The sequence below is a fragment of the Neovison vison genome, chromosome 4 (genome assembly GCF_020171115.1).
Source record: "Neovison vison isolate M4711 chromosome 4, ASM_NN_V1, whole genome shotgun sequence".
Classification (NCBI taxonomy): Eukaryota; Metazoa; Chordata; class Mammalia; order Carnivora; family Mustelidae; genus Neogale; species Neogale vison.
This window is the reverse complement of record NC_058094.1, coordinates 158,608,029-158,632,510: the sequence shown is the minus strand read 5'-3', so window position 1 is coordinate 158,632,510 and position 24,482 is coordinate 158,608,029. Positions and strand designations below refer to the sequence as shown.

General features: G+C 38.5%; 1 protein-coding gene across 4 annotated transcripts in view; it reads right to left on the bottom strand.

The window, feature by feature from the left end:
* The window catches only part of CDK14 (cyclin dependent kinase 14), a 570,565-nt gene that overhangs the window by 219,362 nt on the left and 326,721 nt on the right, over nt 1-24,482 (bottom strand). For all 4 annotated transcript variants that reach the window (XM_044245987.1, XM_044245990.1, XM_044245988.1 and 1 more), the window contains one exon: nt 21,489-21,609. In XM_044245987.1, coding sequence (XP_044101922.1) covers nt 21,489-21,609 — 121 coding nt within the window. The remainder of the gene's footprint in view (nt 1-21,488; nt 21,610-24,482) is intronic.

The following is a 24,482-nucleotide window of genomic DNA, read 5'->3' as shown; positions in this document are numbered from 1 at the left end:
ACACAGTAATTCTAAAACATTCTACCAATTCCCATCATAAATACCAAAGGAACACAGAAGGACATGCTCAGCCCAGTGTGGAGAGTTTGGAAGCACTTGGACTCCTAAAGTCTAACGAGACTAGGAAAGTGGAACATGGTGCCTTAAGGGGTCATGTCACGGGAGTGGGAATGGACATTCCAGACAGAGAAAACAGGACCCTACACATGAGGAGTCTTGGGAGAGCCAAATTCTTTTATAATAAACTGGAAGAGAGAGTTAAAAAGAGAGGAGAAGTCCATACACCAGGCTAAGAACTTGACCTTTTATCCCCAGGCTAGGTCTCAGTTTTTTCCCTGCATCCCAGGACTCACGATGGATGAAGGTCACTAAGTGGACATACAGGTGAAAAACCCCAATTAAAGGCAGACCAGGAGATAAAATAGTCTCGAGGACAGAACCAATTACAACCACTGGTCATAAAGCCACCTCTTTCCTTCCCATCCATGGCAGCAAATGGATGAGACTGGCATTAGTATCAGCCCTCTCTCTCCTGGGGGTACGGGGGCCACACAGAGTAATACACAGGGCTCCATAAACTGCAGACCAAATCCTGCTCAGTGTCTGTTTTTATAACCTATAAGCTAAGACTGGGTTTGACTTTTTTAAATGGTTGAAAAAAACCAGAAGATGAATAACTGATGACTTATGAACATCATATGAAATTCAGATTTCAGTGTTCATAAATAAGATTTTATTAGAGCCCAGCTGCACATTCATTTCCATGCTGTCTATGCTGCTTTCTGGTCCTCACAGCAGAACTGAAGAGCTGCTAAAGACCATATGCCCTGAAAAGCCTGAAATACATATGGTCTGGTCTTTTATAGACCAAGTTTGCCAAACCCTGCTCTATGTTACACTTCACTTGTATAAAAGCATACTTGGATATAGAAGAAATCACCTTCATCAGTTATGGAGAAAAAAAAAAGAAAATACATATTAAATACATACAATTATTTGTGAATAAATCAGTAATTGAAATGGGCTCTCAAAAACGATCTGGCTTTTCACTCTTTTCCTCAGCACTTTTCCTATGGTAGATATGCTTTAAGACTTTCCATGCAACTTACCCCAAAATTAGTAGATTCTTAAAACTTGAAGATGGATATTTTGACCTTTCAGTGTGTTTTTTAATCTTAAAGTATTTTTTTTAAAAGATTTATTTATTTATTTGACAGAGATCACAAGTAGGCAGAAAGGCAGGCAGAGAGAGAGGAAGCAGGCTCCCTGCTGAGCAGAGAGCCTGATGCGGGGCTTGATCCCAGTCCTGGGATCTTGACCTGAGCTGAAGGGAGAGGCTTTAACCCACTGAGCCACCCAGGTGCCCCTAATCTTAAAGTATTTTTTTATTTTTATTTTTATTTTTATTTTTTTCCAATTTATTTATTTTCAGAAAAACATTATTCATTATTTTTTCACCACACCCAGTGCTCCATGCAAGCCGTGCCCTCTATAATACCCACCACCTGGTACCCCAACCTCCCACCCCCCCGCCACTTCAAACCCCTCAGATTGTTTTTCAGAGTCCATAGTCTCTCATGGTTCACCTCCCCTTCCCATTTACCCAAATTCCCTTCTCCTCTCTAATGCCCCTTGTCCTCCATGCTATTTGTTATGCTCCACAAATAAGTGAAACCATATGATAATTGACTCTCTCTCTGCTTGACTTATTTCACTCAGCATCATCTCTTCCAGTCCCGTCCATGTTGCTACAAAAGTATTTATCCTTTCTGATGGAGGCATAATACTCCATAGTGTATATGGACCACATCTTCCTTATCCATTCATCCGTTGAAGGGCATCTTGGTTCTTTCCATAGTTTGGCAACCGTGGCCATTGCTGCTATAAATATTGGGGTACAGATGGCCCTTCTTTTCACGACATTTGTGTCTTTGGGGTAAATACCCAGGAGTGCAATTGCAGGGTCATAGGGAAGCTCTATTTTTAATTTCTTGAGGAATCTCCACACTGTTCTCCAAAGAGACTGCACCAACTTGCATTCCCACTAACAGTGTAAGAGGGTTCCCCTTTCTCCACATCCTCTCCAACACATGTTGTTTCCTGTTCTGTTAATTTTGGCTAAGAAATAAACTGGGAGCACATGTGTAGGGTGACTTTTAATAACAGTGTTTATACAATCACTTCTATAAGGATTTCTTCTCGAGAGAGGGTTTGGTGAGTTGATCTGAATAATGGATTGGAGGGAAGGAGAATTTACTTCTATGAATTTTTTTCAGAAGTTTGTTTTTTTGTGTTTAGGCCAAATTTTATTGTGTGGAAATACTACCTTTTATTTTTATAAATATTAGAAAAACTTACCTGATAAATGAAAATAAATATAATATAAATATAAAGTTGTGTTTGGAAATGGTTACAAGTTACTTTCTTTCCAACTGCCCTCCCTCTACCCACATCTAACTAACATCAGTGTGTCTGTTAAGAGGAAATTAATTAGATTTTTATTAAAATTATAGCTTGAGCTTTTTTCTACCTTAAAACGAAGAATGGAGACCTGTGCGCAGGAAGCCCCCACATGCTCGCCAATTTCGTATCACACCTCTGTCCATGAGCTTTCTTCAGTCCAGTCATGTGGCTCTGCTCTCTGTTCCTGAAATACCCCGTCCTCCTCCTCATTTCACGATCTGCATATGAACTGCTGTTCCTCCTCCCAGAACACATTTTCCCTCACTCTGTGCATGGGTAAGTGCTTCTTGTTAGTCTGGAGTCCGCTCAAACAGCTCCTTTCAGAAATGTCCTTCCCAGCCACCATACATAAGGTGGGTTTCCCCTTCCTGCCCAGGCTCCATGTTTCCCCTCCATCCCCTAGATTGTGTCCTTCCTCACATTCAGCGGATATTCACTTGTCTTTGCTTTTTGAGGGTGTGTTTCCTCTGATCCTGGAAGACCAAGATCAGGGACAAAGTTGTGTGTTCACATCATTGTTCCCAGGGCAGAACAGAGGGTCAGCACATAGTAAAGGCTCAAAAATACTGGTGACTGAACAAATCAAAAGCAATACAAGCCTCCCGCCCTCTCCCCCTACTACCAAGTAAGAGCTGAGCTGAGCAACCTGGTTTCAGAGCAGACTAGGGAGGCAGGGATGGGAGATGGATGATAACTTTACAATGGAGAGAGTTGGGAAAAAAGACCCTAGCCATATGATCAAAGTTAACCTCACCAGTGATAAGTCATGCTGCCAGCAAGTACCCTTGATGTGATGTGATTAAGAAAATCTACTTCACCTCTGTGGTCTTTCTCCCCAAAACATTAGATCAACCCAAACTGAGGGACAGCCGCCTACAAAATGCCTCATTGGTACTTCTCAAAACTGCCAAGGTCATGAAAAACAAAGAAAATCTGAGAGATTATCATAACCCAGAGGAATCTAAGAACACATGATTACTACATGTAACATGCTATCCTGGATGGGATCCTAAAATACAAAAAAGAAATTAAGAAAAACTAATGAAATCAAAATGAAGTTGTCTAGTTCACAGCAATGGAACACTGCGGGAGCCTCAGTTGAGACAAACGAACCATCTGTCCATAGCACATAGAGCAGTGGAAGAGGTTAACAACAGGGGAAGCCAACTGAGGAGGAAACAGGAATTCTCTATTGTCTTTAGTTTTTCTATAAGTCTAAAACTATTCTAAAATTTAAAGTTTAGTATTAAAAAATGAGAAGAACTGCTTCTCCTTGGAACTGTATATAGAACTGGTCATTTTAAGCAGAGGAGCTGTACCATTCTGAGTTTTCACTATATGAGAGAAAATGAACCTCTGTGTATTTTGATGAACTTTCCTTGGAAGCGGCACAAGCCACCTAGAACTGTGGGCTAGACCGCAAGATGTCAGTTGAGGTTTGACCTGAAATAACTTGGGCAGCAAGCTAATCAGAGATGAATTTTGATATAAAGTATCTGAAAACTGATATGCACACTCTCTGGGAAAGGAATTCAAGATGAAAAGTTTATCTGAACTATTAAGTTTGGAGCATTAGCAGGGAGGGTGAATGTAGAGGAAAAAATGGCATGCCCAGAGAAGGGGCAAAGGCTTTTCTCCATCAGAGCAGGGAATGGCTAGCTCACCACCACTTCTCTGGGAGGCTTCCTGATCTCTCAGACTGGGTTAGGTTCCCTAACTCCAGCTTCTCATGATACTTTCCACAACTGTAATGTATTTACTTATAAGTGGACCAGCCACCATCATGGTTCTCAGAACCAGAATTTGGTCTCTTACTTTGAAAGACACAGCTCAAATGAGTCAAAGTGGTTTTGGCCATATAGCAGCTCCTGCCTCCACCAGACCTGAATGAGATGGGGTTAGTCAATATTGTCACCAGTTAAGATGCACTGTACCTGATTATTAAAATCCCATTGGGTAACTTTATATCCTTCAACAAAAACAGGGATTCAATAGACCCCTCAGCTCTTATCTGCATCTGACACATGGCCTTTCAAGTGGCGAATACTCAATTTTCTCATGAAGACATTAGTGTTACAAGATGTTAATTAGCCCAATAGATGATTATCTTACATGAAGAAATATAAAACAGGACTTAAGCTTATTATTTTTCTTCTCAGCATTAATCTTATTCTGGTCAGCAAAAAATAAAACATTGTCCTCCTTCTTTCCTAATTCTCAGGGGAACAGTTTGGGTGCAGTCCCAGGACACAATGCAGAAGTACTTAATATGTTTTAAAATAGGGTACAATCAAAATCTCAAAAAGCAAAACAAACAAACAAACAAAAAAAACAAGACAAAACTAAACAAAAAAAGAAAAAAAACCCTCTCCTAGATTTGAGCTTCTAATCCCATCCATGTATTATTAGCAAAGGCTTGAGATTCCTTAGGATGGAAAGCTTTAAGCAGACAAGTGACAGTTCCATTCTCCAGCCTCAGAGCTTAACAACAGAGTCTGGGTGGGATCATGGCACAGCGTCGCCAGGGACCTGCCCAGCTCACGCTACCACGAGGAGGGGTGACCTGTCCCTTCCATGCAGACTTCCTTAAATGCACTTAGGATGCCTCTACTCAAGTTCAGAGAATCATTTAGAACCAATCGGAGCTAGCACCACTGTCAAAACATTTGGGAAAAGGGCTAAAGACAGACAGAGTGCCAAGCGGCTTCCAGCAGGAAGAAAGCTTATGAGAAGAACCGTAACTCAGAGCAAGTTAGTTCTTTTGCTTTTCTCTCCCAATATTCACCTGGCACCAGAAATCTTTTCAAAGCCTATGTGTCAGTCAGGAAAAAAGCACCTGAAGTTTTGCTTCTCACCCTTTACTGTGTATGCTAATCAGGTGGAGACCTTAGTAGAACACAGAATTCTGACTGACTAGGTCTGGGCTGAAGCCAGAAATCTTCCATTTCTTTCTTTCTTTTATTTATTATTGTTTATTTTTTCAGAGAGGGAAAGAAAGTGAGAGAGTGTGTGGAGTGGGGGAGGTGCAGAGGAGAGGAGAGAGAGAATCTCAAGTAGGCTGCACACTCAGCATAGAGCCGGACTCGGGGCTGGAACCCATAACCCCGAGATCATGACCTGAGCTAAAATCAAGAGTCAGATACCCAACCAAGTGAGTTGCCCAGGCACCCTAGGATCTCGCATTTCTAACAAGCCTCCCAAACGCAATGCAGATGCTGCTGGTCATAGGACCAGAAACTGAGGAACATGAATACAAAGGAATCCAGGTAATTCTGTTTTGAAAGGAGTTGTTTTGTTTTGTTTTGTTTATCCGGGTTAATTTTCTAAATGTGTATTTAGGCTCCAGCCAAAGGAACAACAAAGAAACAGCAGACTGGTGAAGTAAATTAGATTAAATGCTAAACACAATCTGAATTTTACACACTGGGATGCAATACTAACTCAGAAAGGTTCCATATTAATTAACCTAATAGGTAATTTTATTTAGCCATGGTTCACTGAAATGCACCATTACGCAATTAAAGCCAGTATGATCTGACGCGCCAAGGTGGCCATTTATTTATCTCACTTTTCTCTGTTGGAATGTATGTATTTGTAAAATGGACCAAAGAGTTTAATTCCCTAGGAGGTTAGCTTCTAAAAGATCAAAATTTAAAAAAATTTTTTTCTTTAACTTGTGAGAAAACTTATTACACATAACAGACATGATCTTTTCATGTTGGCATCTGCAGTATTTGAAAAGTGAAAGATTAAAAAATTACACTCCACATGCCCTTGGTGACTATCGAAGGAACTGGATTGATTAAACTGTCACTCATCATTTACTGTGTGGGTTAGTGGTTCATTAGGCACAGATAGGCACAATATATCTTAGTCAAATACTTCTGTGGCGTACTTAGCTCTCAAGAAATGAAAACAAAACCCAATCAAACCTTAGACTGTGTATAAAAGCTTATCTCAGAAAATATTCAACCCAAAACAACAGACCTTTTATGTAAGGGGGATGCTAAGATTTATTCTTCAAACTGTGAAACAACTTAAAAAGCTGTACTTACAAATTAAACATATCAGGACAAAAATTAAACAAAAGCAAAGAATGAAGGACAGAAAATGAATGTAGTTCAGTAAAGCCGAGGCCCGGGGTGACCTGCTGCTAACCCAGAAGGAGGGAAAAGATGGGTGAGTAGAAGCCGCCTTCTCAGCATCCACACCTGAAATAAGATTTAGGAGGAAGATCAAGAAGCCCACCTACCTTACAGCAGCAATGGCATTAACGGTCCTTACGTTACATACAGTAATTCTTGATCACATTTTAATATGCATATATGTATGTATTTTAGTATATATGTTTCATTATACATATATTTTAGTACCTGTATATTTGTGTGTGTGTGTGTGTGTGTGTGTGTGTGTGTGCCGAATCATATGGCAGAACTGTATTTCTGCTTTCTGGTCCAGTTACCTGAGCTAGACACTTGGGAATCCTCTGAAACCCTTGCCTTTCCTGTATTACTTTCATTCTATCATCAAGGTGCCATAACCTAACTATCCCTAAGTATTTCTCCATTTTGGTCTCCAACCACTTTCCCCCTCCCTCCGTTCCTTCCTTTCTCTCAACTGCTTCTTAAACTCCGTCCTTCTACTTTACCCACAAATATCAAAGTAGGTTACTTTTGCCCATGGCATGGCCTATGTGCCCTTTAACCTAATTCTGTCAACTTTGAAAGATGGGTTTGACCTTTCAGCCCAAGTGATTACTGCTGGATGACATTTTCCTTGACTTCCCTGCCTCTCCTCAACTAACCACCAAGGGTAAGTTTATGACCTTCATCTCTGAGCTGCCGGTGTACTAACTGTATACCTACAGTTAAGCTTATCACACCGACTTTCTCTCTGCCCTTGAAAGCCTGGATGGGTTTTTCTTCCCTTTGTAAGCTCCAGGACTGGATCTAAAGTTCGGTACAAAATAAGTGTTCGGGGGCACTTGGGTGCCTCAGTTGTTAGGCGTCTGCCTTTGGCTCAGGTCCTGGGATCGTGCCTCACATCAGGATCCCTACTCAGTGGGTAGCCTGCTTCTCCCTGCCCCACTCTCCCTGCTTGTGTTCCATTTCTCACTGTGTCTCTCTGTTAAATAAATAAATAAAATATTTTTTAAAAATAGGTGTTCAATAAATATCCTTAAAATGAATGAATGAATGAATGGATTGCATAAGCTTGTCTGAAGAGTGCACATAAGAAACTGCAGTAGAGACAAGAACTTGATTTAGAACTATTGTGATTATCATATTAAATGCAAAAAAAAATCAGCTCAGCAAAATATCTAAACCAAATTTCACCAAAATATCTAAACCCTAACTTCATTTGTAAGCTACTCTGAAGGAGTTCCAGCAGTCTCTATGGAAACCTCTGGTTCGGCAGTACATTTTCCTTGAATGCTAAAATCTAGAGCTGGAGGAATTTTAAAGAGTGTCTAAGACAATGTTTTGATTTTTGCCTGTAAGGAAACTGCACTACATGTTTAAATGTCTTAGCTTCAGTCCCAGAACCTGAAAAGGTAATTCTGAATCCTGGGCCAGTGATCTCTCCATGATACCATGCTGCCTCTCCCTAGTTAGATGTCTGGTGAGATGAAAAAAAGAAGAAACGGAGATGGCAAATTGGTTCTCATTACTGATGACACAAATGCTAACGAGGGTAAAAATAAAACAAAATCAAATCTTCAAAATTAAGGTGCGGGCAGAGAAAACAATAAAACTATGCTCAAAAACTGAAGTCTATCATTGTTTGCTCAGTGCAAATAAGATTGTTGTGGACGTTTAAAAATGTTTGAAAATTCAAAACCAACTCCCACAGATAATGAAGACCCCAGAGATAAAACCTTAAAACAGCAGCCATGGGTTATATAGATAAGTGGGACTATTCGGACCAGGAACATCTTAGAAACTAGTCACAATTAACCCAAAAACATAAATAGGTAAGGCCCTTACTGAGGGCTACGGTAAGGGAAAAAATGGAAGACTCAAAATATTCCATTGGATAGCAAAAAAAAAACAAAAACAAAAACAAAACAGTGTTTCTTGTACTACAGAACAATACAGGAAGAAAGAAGTCCCATCTGATTAGTCATTTAAAATGCTAGCAGTGAAAGCACTTCTCCAAGGAATAGCTGTAGACCACGCAGGACAAGAGAAAACAAATTAATAAGCTTTGCACATCTTTAATTTCTGTTTATATGACAGCTGATGCAGAACAAGGAAGTTATAAGACTTCTCCATGCAAATGTATTAATCCTCCTGTAATAATATGAAATGAGGAATCAGGAAAAAAACTGTTCATTAGTAATTCTCTTAAAGATCAAAGCAAATGACATACTCAAATCTTTTTAGACAAGCCATATTTGCACATCACGAAGAGAAATCGCTGCTGAAACCTCCATATAAATTACTCTTTTATTCTGTGGGGAGAATTCTGAATTTCAATCTGAAGGGTTTTCGGTTACTATGTTTAGTTCCAGTCATCACGTGGCAGAGCTGGACTCTGATGGACTATGGTTAAGAATGTTGGCGTGGGTACTCCTAAGATATATGACTGCACAGGTGCTATGTGACAGTAAAATATTTGACAACCATCTGATATTTTAGATAATATACAGAAGACCTGAGGGCAAAGAGCCTTCCATTAGAAATCCACATTGTCCATTTTTTTTTGTGAAGTCTGTGGGTTTCGTGGAATATTCTCGAAGATATGCCCTGGAATGTGGCTAGGCAGACTAGACTATTGGTAGCACCAGTGGGTGCTGCTTGAGATCAAGGACCAGGTCTTTTTCATGCTTGAAGCTCTGGATATTCTGTACCATTTTGCTGAATGAATAAACAAATGAATAAAGATACTCCTACTGTGCAAGGGAGATCTTTGAGGTAAGAAGCCTGCCCTAGGATTCCAGAGGGTTTGTTTTGTTTTGTTTTGTGTCCCCTGTGCCACCACCGACCAGCTAATATGGGCAACATAACCAAGGACCTTCAGATTTGGGGGGGGGGAAGGGGTTAAATTAGGCATAAAATAACAATATAACAAAAATATGAATTAATTTCATTGGGTTGCTAAAGCTCTGAAATCGTTTCTAAATTAAACATGTTAGGATTAAATGACAAATAGATAAAAATGTATATAGTTCATGTAATAAATTGTTAAAATTGTAGAGTTTACAGTAGGCTCTGAATATATCCTGTTTTCAGAGGCAAACATGGTACAAGCTAGCAATCGAGGAAGAACCACTGAATTATCAATGAGAAAGAATATAAAGGCCTTGCCAAGCTCTACAGAAAAAGAAATTATGTAAACATTTCATTCTTATAATCTACTGTCTCTATGGAAATACAGAGAAATATAAATTGCCATAATAAACGATGACCAGCTCACATGTGTATAGGAAAAGGAGGAGCTGCTGACACCTGGTTCCTAGTCACACCATGCTTCAGCTGTGGGCCCATCTGAGGGTACATACATCCTATTCTCCAGCCCGGGACCTCAGGCATCTCATGCTGGGGTAAGGAACTGAACACCACCTCCCCGCCCCCTGCCTGTGTCTCCAGGCCCTGATGCACGGCTTGCCAAACCTCCAGTCCAAACCTCTCCTCTCCACTCCTGCCTTGCTTAGAGCCGGAGGAATGAAGCTGGGGCATCCAGAGACCAGAGGAAGAGGAAAGCAGATGGGAGAGGCGGCGAGAGGGGTTCTGCATAGGCTGAGTGGCTCTCAGGGATGGAGGGCTGCTCAGATATCCACTAGGGGAAACCTGAACAGAAGAGGAGGCAGCAGAGGGAGAAGACCCGGAGGTCTGGTTTCCCCCGCTTTGGCCTTATTAGAGCAACAGAAATGGAGAACAGAGGACCAGGCTGCCAGCTGTCTGGCCTTAGCCATTCACGGCCTAACACCAAGCCCACCTCCTTGCCTTGCTTCCCAGCACTGGGCCATGGTTGCTGGGCCTGGCCTGGGTATTTTTTGGTATTTGTAAACATCTCAATGGAACAGTAAAGCATTTGTTGTTTTGAAAAAAAAAAAAAAATACTAAGTGCCTATTGTAACTGTGGTTAAGTTTTATTTATTGTTTTGTTATGTTTTTTATTTTTTTATTTTTTAAAGATTTTATTTATTTATTTGACAGACAGAGATCACAAGTAGGCAGAGAGGCAGGCAGAGAGAGAGAGGATGAAGCAGGCTCCCCGGTGAGCAGAGAGCCGATGCGGGGCTTGATCCCAAGACCCTGAGATCATGACCAGAGCCAAGGGCAGAGGCTTTAACCCACTGTGCAACCCAGGTGCCCCTTGTTATGTTTTTTAAAGATTTTTTTATTTATGCATTAGAGAGGGAGAGACAGAGAGAGATCCTGTGAGTCCACGAGCAGTGGGGAGTGTCAGAGGGAGAGGGAGAAGCAAAATCCCCTGTCCCCCACTGAGCAGGGAGCCCAATATGGGGTCTGATACCAAGACCCTGGGATCACAACCTGAGCTGAAGACAAATGCTTAACAGATTGAGCCAACCGGGTGCTCCTGGTTTTATTTATTTTTTAATGGAATTTAGAAGGCTGATTTTTGTTATTTTAGTTGAGTTTGACTTTAATTCTTTTTCTACTTTTGTATCATTTTTTAAAATTCCCTAGTGACACCTTTTACCAATATGAATCAAAGGACACTACATTTGAAGAACAAAACTGAAAAAAAAAATCTGAATTCCTGTCACATAATACAGTGTCTAAAATCAAAAAAGCCACTAGTAAATTTAAGTTACATTAATTCACACAGCAGACTACCAGTAAATGAAAATGTGGTTCTTAATTAAAGTACACTCCAGATAATGCAGTGTCCTGAGGAATTAATTTACAAGTGTCACAACACTATAGAAGTCCCTACTTCCATGGTTCAATGAACAGTATGAAGCAGACGTCCAAATCCCTTTACTAACCACAGTCACACAATGATGTTTATACAAGCTCCTAGTTGCTCCACAGTTACATTTCCATTCAATCATTCCTTTCCTGCACACATCAATTAACAATCCACCCTTTCACCTTCGCTGGATTAGAAACTTTATACTGACCGGAACATTTGTTGGAAGAGTTTTACTAACGCTTTTGCTTGTTTTAATAGCAAGCTTATGCTGGATCCACACAGGCCACAGAGCCAAAGGACTGCTTTCTGCAGTCAATTCTTTAAATTCATGTACAATTTTTATCTTTTTAACAACTATCACTTCACATTCTATTCCCTTTCATCACTACCTCCTCAAAAAGCATATAGCTTTCCCTTTAAGTTTATTTTCATGACTAAAGTTGTCATTATGTCACAGTTTAAAATGCCAGTTTAGTGGTAAGGATGACAAATGTCCACTGTCACACTAAGTCCTGGCGGTCAAGACAATCCCTCCTGCACTGTGCTGTGTGATCGGCTCCCACCAATTAGCACCTACAACCCACGTCTGTGTCCAAGCAAAATCACAAATTTCTACAGGGCAAGGGTCTTAGCAGTCAATTGTCCCTAGTTAAACCACGAATGTTACATTCTCAAGAGCAGGACATGGGCAAACTGCGCACAGACGCCCCCTCCTTCCCTGAAGTGACATAAATGTCAGCTAAGGAATAAAATTTTAAGCAAGGATAAAATAAATAGATGAGGAACCACCAGTGGATGAAGAGAGAATTTTTTTCAGATGTGGATGAAGGTGGCAAATCTAGACTGACCACAGACAGTCACAACTTCAAGTTATAATCAGATTATTTACTTAGGACAACTCAGAAAAAGCTCAGGACTAGGAGATACAGTTTCTAGAAAGCGTGAAGATGACTCTGCAACCAGAAATAGAGCGGAAACCTCGAAGTCTGTACAAAGCAAATGACCCACAGGTGTTCTCTGACCATCTTCCATCCCAAACCACCAGCAGGGCACCAAGTGTTTATTCTCTGGAGAACTTAAATCCAAAAGGCCTCAAACTGAGAATTAAAGAGATCGGGGGAGGCACAGAGCTGAGAGAAGGGAAATTAAGTGGAAAATATGTTTACTGGCCCATGTGACCATCAGCTCCGCTCTCCTGTCCTGCCTTGAGGATGCTGGATGCCAGGAATCAGCATCTGAGGAAGAACAAAGACTAGGCCTTCAGACACTGACTCTATGTGTGGATCTCCCAATGAAAAGTCTGGTTTTTTGACTGAACAATATATATAATAAACTGATCGGTCAACTAGTACTCCCTAGGTATACATACAGATTTATAGTGCCTCGTTTATAAAAGTAAGTGGACAACCAAGGATTCCTCCCAACTCCATATTTAAAGAAAGCTTCCAACAGAAACCAGAGAAAAGGGAAATGGGCACTTATATATGGCAATTAAAAATTTTTAAGAAAAGATGGAAAGTTTGAAAGATGAGAAGTCGTAAAATAAGAGAAAGAAATGTTTTTTTAAATTGTGGATTAAGTTAGGAGCTTCAATATCAAACTATTACAAATTTTCCCAAAAGTGAAAACAGGGAATATGGAAGGAAATAAATCATTTTAAAAATTCAGGAACTTTTCTAAGAACTACGTCTTCATATTGAAGAGAATCTACCCAGCACCAATGTAAAAAAAAAAAAAAGAAAAGAAAAAAAGCAACCAAAGGACATTATCATGAAATTTAAGAATATCAGGAATAGGGTGCCTGGGTGGCTCAGTGGGTTAAGCCGCTGCCTTCGGCTCAGGTCATGATCTCGGGGTCCTGGGATCGAGTCCCGCGTTGGGCTCTCTGCTCGGCAGGGAGCCTGCTTCCTCCTCTCTCTCTCTGCCTGCCTCTCTGCCTACTTGTGGTCTCTCTCTGTCAAATAAATAAATAAAATCTTTAAAAAAAAAAAAAAAGAATATCAGGAATAGGAGAGTCTAATATTTTCCAGAGAAAAAGTATGAGGGGACATACAAATGACTGTGAATAAGAATAGAATCAGATTTCTCAGTAACAATAGCAGAAGCTCTAAAGAAATTAAGCAATGCATTCAAAATTCTGAGGGAGAAGAAAAACCTAATTATATACTCAGCCAAAGTTTATCAATCATGTGTGAGAGTGGAATAAAGACATTTTGAGAAAACTAAGAATTTGAAAATTGTATCTCTAATACATTCTTTTTGAGTATACTAAAGAAGGAAGACATGGAATCCAGGAAATAGGGAATCTGGAACTGTAAAGGTCCAGAAGGAAAATGAATCTAAATCAGAATAGACTTCAATAAGTTGATTACTTACAGAGGTGTAAGGGAACCAATAAGACATACTAAAACACTAGGAGTCTAGCAACAGCAGAACCCACTACGGACCTTAGAACTAATAGCCATATTAAAATTGCCTAGAATTAAAAAGGCTAAGTGTTAGTGGAATCTATTGACAGCTAGAGCATGGAAGAAGGGTTTACTCACAGAAGTTATAGTTAGTCATTTCCAGAAATGTGGGTAAAGAAAAGAATTAGGGAAGAATATTCAATCTCCTTCTCTTCCCTGACCATTGCCTGAACCCAGCTGGAAATCAGTAGCCAAGGTAGCTTGGAGGATGTTCTTCCATGGGGGTTAGCCATCCAGGACACATGGCAGGGCACCAATGGGCAGAGCACAGATTTGGAGAGGAAAAAAAACCATCTTAGGACCTACAACAATAGTAGAGGGGCAAATGGAAGTCACAACATGACAGATATTCAGCTCTGTTAAAGCAAGGAATAAGAGAGCTGAGAGAAAAGTTTCAAGGAAAAAGTTGGGGGAGGGAGATGTCAAGAAAATTAGATGGGATTGATAGATTTGCTATGTTTGAGCATTTGTAAAGTATTTTTCATATGTAATTGACAAATATTTTATAGCTATAAATAATGAACAATAGGAGCAAAGACTAATAAAAACCAGAGACAATCATGAAGTCCAGGAAAAGCAAAAAGGTTACAGAAGAAGGATACATAATCATGACTACTTCTTAACTTACCATGAATAATATTTACATATGAATGTGTCAAAATGTGATACAGACTCTTTCCTGCGAGCATGAGGTGAAGGTGGAGTGGGGGGAGGGTAATGGGAGAAAATTAAATCCTCATCTACCATAACACCTACTTAGCAGATAATGTCTAAAATAATAAATCAATAAATAGCAATATGAACAATTTTTTAAGACATATGGAGGGAGATACTAAGAGAGTTGAAAGTATTTGCTTCTGGGAAATAAGAGGGTTAAGTATGGGTGAGGCGGGAGTTTACTATTTTTGCTATTATTACCGTTGTAATAATAATGTGGCTATGAGTTATTGATTATACCTGAAATAGTTTACTGATTTGGAAACTGAAGATAAGGACAGTTAAGGGATTTGGTCAACCAATATCACCCTCTAGGTAAGGAGTGGCAGAGACTAATTTATGCTTCCAACGTGTTTTCCACTACAACTTTGCCTCTCCTTTACACAGCAAACCACTGCTAGTTACGTGATTAAAGAACTCATTTCAGATTCCTACATGACCAAATATATAAATCAAAACATAAAAGGTGCTAGTGTACATTCAATGTTCTCTAAATCTGGAGAACTTAATTTATGTAATTCCAAATTAAACACATACATACACAAACAAAAGTAAGATGAGAACATCCTTGGCCAAAATTCCTAATTCTCTAGATAAACAGTATGTTAATCTCCCTAAAACCAAATGTAGCATCTTCAATTTCTTTGATGTATCCTGTAGCACCCTCGAATGCAATACTTCAATAGAAACACAATATATTTGGGTTAACTGATTAATATATTAAGAGCTGATAAGAAAACTATTCTCAGCATTTGTGGAGTTTTAAATTTTCTAAGGGGTCTCACATTCAACCATCTCTTAGCTATTCTCACAAACCAGTGAGGCAGCTGAATATACCAAGGGCTTTCCGAATATTGTGAAACTTAGTCATGGTGATTGGCTCCTCAAAAATCATCTAAAAATCCATTTGTGGATAGCCATTAACTTTGTCAACTTTGATAAAAATAGGGAAATTTTAATTTATTTTTAAAATAGTTAGTAGTGAAGACTACACATAGTACCTCATTTTATATATTATTATTCAGTTAAATTATCACTTTTAAGTGATCGCACATATCCATTAAAAACACACACACACACTGTTTCTCTCATAAACATACACTGATGAACAAAGAGGGGATGTAAAAACCATAACCACGCTAAGCTTTTGATAGAAAAATAGAACTGGTCCCTCTGCACACCAAAGCCATTGCTAAATTCAACACTTTGGCAGCCACTCTATAATACCATAATAATCTAACATTTAAGACTTGTACTTTTGGAGATAATTCATCATTAAGAAATGTAATAGAAGTTTTCTACTTAGGAATCGTAAGTTTGCAGCCAGAAGTCCTTAGGTCTGAATTAAGCACTCAAACGCATTAACGACCTTCTGACTACTAGTATTTAATAAATTATTGCTCTAGTGCTTTATGAGAAAGATGGCCACATGCCACAGTTAAGTCTCTATTTTTCACCTGTTGCCCTAGCAGAATAACTATTAACTTTCAAAAGTATCCTGGTATGGATGCTATACTACACGGTCTTCCTAATTTAAGGGACTCTAGTAGTAGAAATGGGCTCAGAAACTACGGTTGTCTCATGAGCTCAGCTTTCAACCACCTAGATTTCTGTCTGACTATGCCTGTTCTTTTGTTATGTTCTATTGCATCATCAGTGGCTACATCAGTAAGTCATTGGGTCATATATTATGTAAGCAAGTATTATTTGAATTCTCAAGAGCTCTTAAAGAGCTGTTACCTTGGACAGTGACTGATTTGAATCCTCTTTGGTCTTATGAACCAATTAGTAAGAAAATGTGTAAATAATGTTGACAGATAGATAACTTTATGTAGCTCCTGCACTCAAATTCTCATTCTTATTACCATTCTTTTTGAATGTATACAGTTTTTTAAGATTTACTCATTTATTAGAGAGAGAGAAGGAGAAAGAGAGAGTAGTGGGGAGGGGCAGAGGGAGAGGGAGAAAAAGTCTTCAGTAGACTCCATACTGTGTATGGAGCCTGACGCAGGGCTCGATCTCAGAACCCTGAGATCATGATCTGAGCCAGGCACCCAACTGACTGCCACCCGGGTGCCCCACTACCACTCTTTCTAAAGTGGATTCATTCATTTTAGTAGGAGTGGTAAATGAGTAATGGTGAGTTTGGAAAATACATGCCAGCATCGATACTCGTCTCGTGAAAATGGATTCAGTCCAGTGATTCACATTCTAAGTTTATTTCAAAGAAATTCCTCCTTGAATAAAGTTACATGTAAAACCACACGACACAGAACACTGACATGAGTTGAGAAAGGCAGTCCATAAACCAGCTGAGGGAGAGTGAAAGCCACCTACTTTATTTGAAGCACATAAAGGATCCAAAATGACTCAGAGCATAACCTAAATTATAAAAATGGTATTTTACCATATTTGTGTTTCAGAATCACTTTATTGGTAAAACAAAAACCAATTTCTTAGAAATCATCTTAAGAAGAGATTATGTAAAGAAAGGGCTTTGCAGTGAGTTAGCCCTAAGTTTGCATGTTATCTCTATTTACTAACTAAATGAACTTTGCTATCTTACTTAGTCTCTCTGCGTTTTGTTTTCTTCCACCATATCATGGTGCACTAGGATAGTAATTAACATGTAAAAGACAAAAATGCAGAATAGAAACTTAAGAGTACAGTTTGTGTCCAATAAGATATCTATTATTGTTACTATTATGATTACTATTTCTTAGACTCAATTACTATTATTTCTGTCACTCAGTTACTCAAGACAGGACCTCATATAGAACAAATTTATCTTCAGGGTGGGCACTCTAGTAGAACTTCTTTATGATTCTCTCTCTTAAAACACTGGCAAACAAACCTGAGTCCTAGGAAGTCCTTATTTTATTTCATAAATTTCCTTGGTTCAGGAGTAGTCATTAAGGATGATGGCAGAACTCCATACATTGACAATATGTATGGTGATTAGTCTTATTTAATAAAAGTCAATGCTAAACGGTCTTATAATACTCAATAAATAGGCAATTTCTTCACTGATCTATGCAAAATCAATTTAGAGACAGACATTTTTCTATATATCAAGACTGGTATGGAAATTTTTTTCTAATCACCCAGCTGCTACAATGTTAAATAAATTAATTTTAATCTTAAATCAGAGATGTAATAGAGAAAAGGATGATTTAATATGCAATCTCATTACATTTGACAGGCTTATTTATAAATGATTTGCCCCACATTTTGACAAGCATAGTTAATATGTTAATTAGCTTTTAAAAAGATGATGAAAGGAAGAGACGGGAGTGCTCTCGTTCTTCACACATTGTGTTGGGGAACACTGTCACTGATGCCACAAGGGCCACAGACATCGTGGCCCCAGAAGCACTATGAGGTTGATGAGATACTATTATTTATTGGCTACATTAGTCACCATATGTTAAAAATTAATCCCTTAAAATAATCCCAAGTGACCTTCTGCTTTAGAAAACAAATGCCACCCTAAACACGTTTATGAGCTTCTGTAAAGAAACCTAAAGCTTATTTACAGCAGTAACATCCACGGCTACAGCATAACTCCCCAACAGGAAAGGAACTACACAGATAAGCTGCTTTTCACGCTGGCACTTCTTATAATGTGGTTCTCAGTCCTTCACAAGCCTTTTGGTTTAGAAGCTTAAAGATGATTTCCTATGCCTTGACTTTGAAGAGTTATAAAATCCAAGAATTAAGAGAAGTTATACATGAGACAATGTCCAATTTGATTCCTCTGCTTAAATCCTTCTTCATGGAGGGAGACAAAAGTATCAAAACCTAGGTTTCCTGCTGAGTTCTCGAACTGCACATTTGTTTCCACACTGCCACGGTGCTGGAGACCTAGAGCAGTAAATCATCTCATGGAGAGCTCTGATTTTCCATCACTTGCTGCCAATGTTAATGCATATGTGTCTTCATTAATATTTTTATTGCCTCTGGCTATTTAAACAGAAAACTGGGAAATGTAACACTGTGTAGGGATCGTTAGGTTTTAGTTACTACCCTACTGCCCCAGGATGGTAAATGAACTGTAAAAATAGCCTGAACCCACTTCCACCTGCCTCCCCGCTATTGTCCGTGCATTCATATTTGCACTTCTCTTTGGTGCAGCTGAGCCATGACTCAATTACAGTCCCATGTCTCATTCTGTGAATACCCAGCATCGATGTCATTGATTATGCAAAAATCAGTGCCCTGTGAACTTCTAACTGGAAAAATATATATATTTTCTAGGACTTATAGAATAATAACAAAATGGCTTTTAGAAAATGGCTTGGGATGAAATTACAGTCAGAATGACAGGCATAGCATAGACATAACTCAGATTTTAGGGCTTGAAAATGGAAAGCCAATAAGCATGGGAACTGCTCAAACACAACACATTTACTATTTGGTTTTGGCAATGAATAACCTTGGCATGCAGACAAAAGGGCATTCGGGGTCTTCTATTTTGTATCAGTTTTCCTCCCTTCCACTTAAATAATAGTCTTCTTATGCTTCATTATGTCTCTGTTTAAAGCAAATTGGCAGAAAGAACCCAAGCCTTCTTCAAGAGGATGAACACACACCACACACACACACACACACACACACGCGCGCGCGCGCACGCAGACACATGTGAAAGAAAAAAAGGGTGGGTGGGTAGAAATCAAATACCATGTATCAGAAACAGACATATCAGCAAGTCATAATCCATGTGGTTCTTTGTACTTTAAAGAGCACTTTTAAAGGTTTGGAAAAAATTAGCCACTAATGTATAAAAAACAGCTTCTTCTGATTATGAGTGTAGAGACTTAACTGGACTGCCAAGCACTAAAAGACGAAACTGGCTCCAAGCCACAAATATTTCCAAACTATGTTCTATTAGCAGAGTCCTTAACTGACCTCATTGAAAGACAACCTAGAATTTTCATACTCAAAAAATTAAAACATTCCATAACTCAAGAATATTAACTAATGATTAACTAATGATTATAACTCAAGAATATTAACTAATGATTATTGATATAATGATCAACTGTAAGACAAGAACAACAAAGGGAATGAGAAAGACAGTAACTGATATCCTGATAACTGACACTTATTTCCAACCTTTTCCTCCATTATGACTAATGATCAAAATACTTCTTTTGCCCAAGCCTCTGCCTAGTCTTGGGGAAAAAAATTTTGTATAAACAACCATCCTAAAAGGAAAAAAAAAAAAAAAAAAAGTGTGATGAAAAAATGAATTGGCTCAGCTTCTTAATGATAGATGGTCAGCTTTATGCTCAGTGTTTTGGAATATGCATTAACTTGGTATTAAATTTATTATGAGGCATTACAAAATTTATGTCCATAGATTTTAGGCTGTTTAGTGACCCAGATTCTTTTATAGCTCTATTGAAAGCTACAGATCTACACCCCATAAAAATAAATATATCCATGTGTACATAAAATGTTGCATATATTTTCAGTGGCTTCACAGATTCTGAAATCCTATTCGGCTGTGGGGGAGGGGAGGGCTATGAAGGGGTGGGGAGGGGAGGGGTTGCTGGAGCCTAAATTAAGAAAATCTACACTGTGCCCTTGATTGTTTTCTTACTGTAAAATGTTTGGATCAAAAACATCAGGAAAGATGCCAGGCCTCATTACAGCCTAATTTACTAAAAGCCAAGATTACTGAGGGAATAACAGTGAAGTAAGTACTCGGCAGGAAGATAAACAACGCAGGCTAAAGTTTTATAGAGGTCATAAACGTTGTAAGAACATGTAACTGAATTTCATACACGGGGGCATAACCATTCGTGGAAGATGATTCCTATGATAAAAAAGCACAAGTGCAATGTCATTTGTTTCACTCTGAATACAACCCTGAGTCTAGAAAGGGGATTTTTCTATTAATAGAGGACATTTTCAAGTCTCTAGAAGACTTTCCTGAGTACTAAAATATTATTCCCTTATTTGATTATCTGATTCAGATCACATTAGATTAGAAACTCATTATACTTTATACTTTAAGATTTTAAAAAATTATTTATTTGAGAGAGAGTGAGCGAGCAAGAGCACAAGTGGTGGGGAGGGGCAGAGGGAGAGAAAGAAGCAGACTCCCCAGTGAGCAGCGAGCCCGACACAAGGCTTGATCCCAGGACCCTGGGATCATGATCTAAGCCAAAGGCAGACTTTTAACCCACTGAGCCACCCAGGCACTCTGGGAACTCATTATCCCTTATAAATAATAATTATGCATTAAATCTTGTCAGTCTTTGGGCCTCCTAAACAGGTTTTTTTTAATTAATTTATTATTTTTTTTTTTATAAACATATAATGTATTTTTATCCCCAGCGGTACAGGTCTGTGACTCGCCAGGTTTATATACTTCACAGCACTCACCATAGCAGGTCTTTAAGTTTTGCTAAACCACCATGTGAAACTGAGACTCTACTGAAATTTAACTTACGTGATATTTCTAAAAAGTAATTGTTTTGTTTCATTTGGAATGATTTGTACCAAGTTCTCAAGAGCGTACTACACCAAATCTAGTGACTAACAGTTGCACCAAATTTTTAGACTACTTAATCTGAGCTTTGTTGTTGACTGGAAACAGGCTTTCTACTATCTCCAATCCACGCTGCTGTTTGGAGATACATGCCTCCTTGTTACAAAACACAGCTATGAATTAAGACCCTCAGGGAGAAAAATCGCTGTACTGACAGAAAAATATCTCCGCCCCTGTCCATCAAGAATGATTACCAGACACCATGTGCAAGGGAGCCTCTGATTATGGAATATTCCCAATCATGTTTTTTTTAAAAAAATCCCGCAATCCTGCCACACACAGGCAAACACTCCTGAACCATTAATCTTCATTCAAACTGTTAGAATGTTTGTCTAGGCATGACCCAGACCGCGCATTACAGATAAATTAGCTAGAGTAAATCTTCCATTTCTCACCACATGTCAAGGCAGGTGGAATATTCTGTCGAGCCCAGAAGGACATCTGGAGGTCTGTACCACAAGGTAACTACTTCATTGGAGTATGTGTGGCTAGGGACAGATTTTGCTCTCGCAAGACCTGTAGATTAAAGGAAACACAAAGAAGTTTAACAGGCATTAATAAGACAAGGAAATTTTAATTTGAAGGCTCACAGTTTTAAAAGGTCAAACATGACACTGTAATACAGAATCACAAATGCAATGTTGAGATTACTAGAAAGGCTGGGGAAAGTATATTGCTGCCTACGTGTTTCAAATAATGTTAGTAACCAATAATCACTTATATTCCCTAATCAAGCATCACAAATCTGATAAAATTCCAGAAAAGTTTCAAACAAACAATTCATAAACTATTAGACATTACTCAGAAGCTTAGAAATCTCCTGGACTTTCCGAAGGAAGTTTCATGGAACCCTAGTTCTATGGGGTTTAAGTATTTTGAGAAAAGATTCCAATGTCAAATAATTTTGGGAAAAGATGGTTTAAAAAAGTTAAAACAGGTCTTCATACTGTGAGGCTTCTTAGTGCCCTTCATTTTTCTAATATGCATTATGAATCTGAAAGAAGAGAATATGGTGTTTTTCTCAAAGAGCTGTCCCAAAACTACTTTCCCTTTCAGTGGTCTGTCAAATACTTACTGGAAAATGTTCAGGAAACTCTATTTGAAAACCTCCTACATAAATAACTATAAAGGAAGAGTTAAGTTTGGAACATAGAGATGATGAGATGCCACAGGGTAAATTAAGTGTTTTCTAAGAACTTTAAAAATGAGAAAATGGTCACAGTAATATGTTAAATGAAGAATTATGTTCAGTTTGACCTCATAACTGAACTGTGTCTCTCTTTGTCAAAAAATAAATAAAATCTTAAAAAAATATAATGGTATATTATAAATTGGTTAATGTTGATAAGTATTCAATATTAAAACACAGACTATACACAAACATACATACATATATATATGGTACCCAACTTTTCTGCACATGAATGGAACAACTATTTTTTTTTAAATATTTTATTTATTTATTTGACAGAGACAGCAAGAGAGGGAATACAAGCAGGGGGAGTGGGAGGGGGAGAAGCTCAGCGGGGAGCCCAATGCAGGGCTTGATCCCAGGACCCAGGGATCATGACCTGAGCCAAAGGCAGACGCTTAATGAGTGAGCCAACCAGGTGCCCCGGAACAACTACTTTTAATAACAGATTTGCATAGTAACCTCCACTTTTCTCTACGAAGTTTTAACCTACCTAAATTCAGGTAAAACTGCACAAGAGATAGGACAATTAGATGGTAAAGTGTTTCCAGAATTTAATAATCCCATCAAAAGATTTAGTTCCTCAAAGGAGCACGTTTCTATACAGAGACCATAGAGCTAAGAACAAGTCCTTGAAATAGGTTCTGACTTGTTCCATATGCTCTCATCAAGTGAATGGGATGCCAAAAACATTGAGGCTGGATCCCTCGGTTCCTCTAAGACCCTCTTGACAGAAAACTAGGCTAGAAGAAGGAGAGAATGAAAAAACAGATCTTCTTTGACAGTTCGGAAGACCAGGCTAATTAAAGAAACCTGTGGTATTTCCAGGTTGGTGTTTTTGTTTTTTTTGTTTTTTGGTATTTTCAGTTTTAAAGAGAGAACAAGACCTCAAAATAACCTAGAAACAGTATAAATCTAAATAATTATATGATTTCAGGTCAAGTATGTTTACTCTGAATATAAGTTTGTAAAAGTGGTTAAATATGAAAAACATAAAAAGGCAAAGTTCTTTGTTTCCATTATTCTCCCCCTTCTCACAAGTTTAGGTCAAGGACTACCCAAACACCACTGACATGGGTCATGTAGCTCCCAAATCAAGAGTGAAAATGAGCTTGTAATATCTAACTTTTTAAGGTGTTAAGTTTTTTTAAATGGTCTGCATATTAATGTGTCATATTGAAGAATCTTACTATATTTTAAAGACACACTCCTCTGCATTGCTTGAGAAAAACTCTTCTACCACCTCACTTTAATATAGTTAATTTAGACATTTTCTTGTGGAAGGTGTCCTGTATGGTGATAAACAAAAGGCTTTCATCTTAAAAATATGTCTGTTCAGTTAAAAAGATATACAGATCCCAAAATTTTTCAGGGAGGAAACAAATTATTAAAACACAAATAGGGGCACCTGGGTGGCTCAGTGGGTTAAAGCCCCTGCCTTCGGCTCAGGTCATGATCCCAGGGTCCTGGGATTAAGCCCTGCATCTGGCTCTCTGCTCAGCAGGGAGCCTGCTTCCTCCTCTCTCTGCCTGCTTCTCTGCCTACTTGTGATCTTTGTCTGTCAAATAAATAAATAAAATCTCAAAAAAAAAAGAATAAAAAAAAAGAATAAAAAAAAGGGTATACCCTGAAGTAGGAATACATAACAATATTTTTAATAAATATTTTTGGTAAAGATATCGCCATGTATTTACAGTCATGCATCAAAACGCACTTACTCATGCAGAATATATTAAACTGCATCCTCCAGCTGAAGGAAAAACTATAGGACAGGATTAATTAGCACAGCATGTGTGAAAGCTTTCTTTCTCTGTTCCCTGTCAGTTGCTATGGTTACACTACAGGAAGAGAGCTACACCACCTTTTAAAAAGGATGAAGTTCATGGGTTATTATCAAAACTTCTTATATTATGTTTAGTTTGAATTAAAAGTCAAAAAGCAAAGTGTAATGCTCAACAGATGAGTACAGTTATTTGCACAATACCACTTTAGCTGAGTGTGTGCGTATGAAAGGGTGCATGTTCCTATGAGCACTTAAAATGGTTTACAGAACAATCCAGAGTATCCCACTTTAACACGTTACCATTTCTAACTCATGAGAAACCCTAGACAAGAGTAAAAAGTCCTGCTATTCAAAGCCTACTACCAGTTATTCCAAGTTGGGCAACCTTGATACTAGCTAGCACAGAAGAATTTT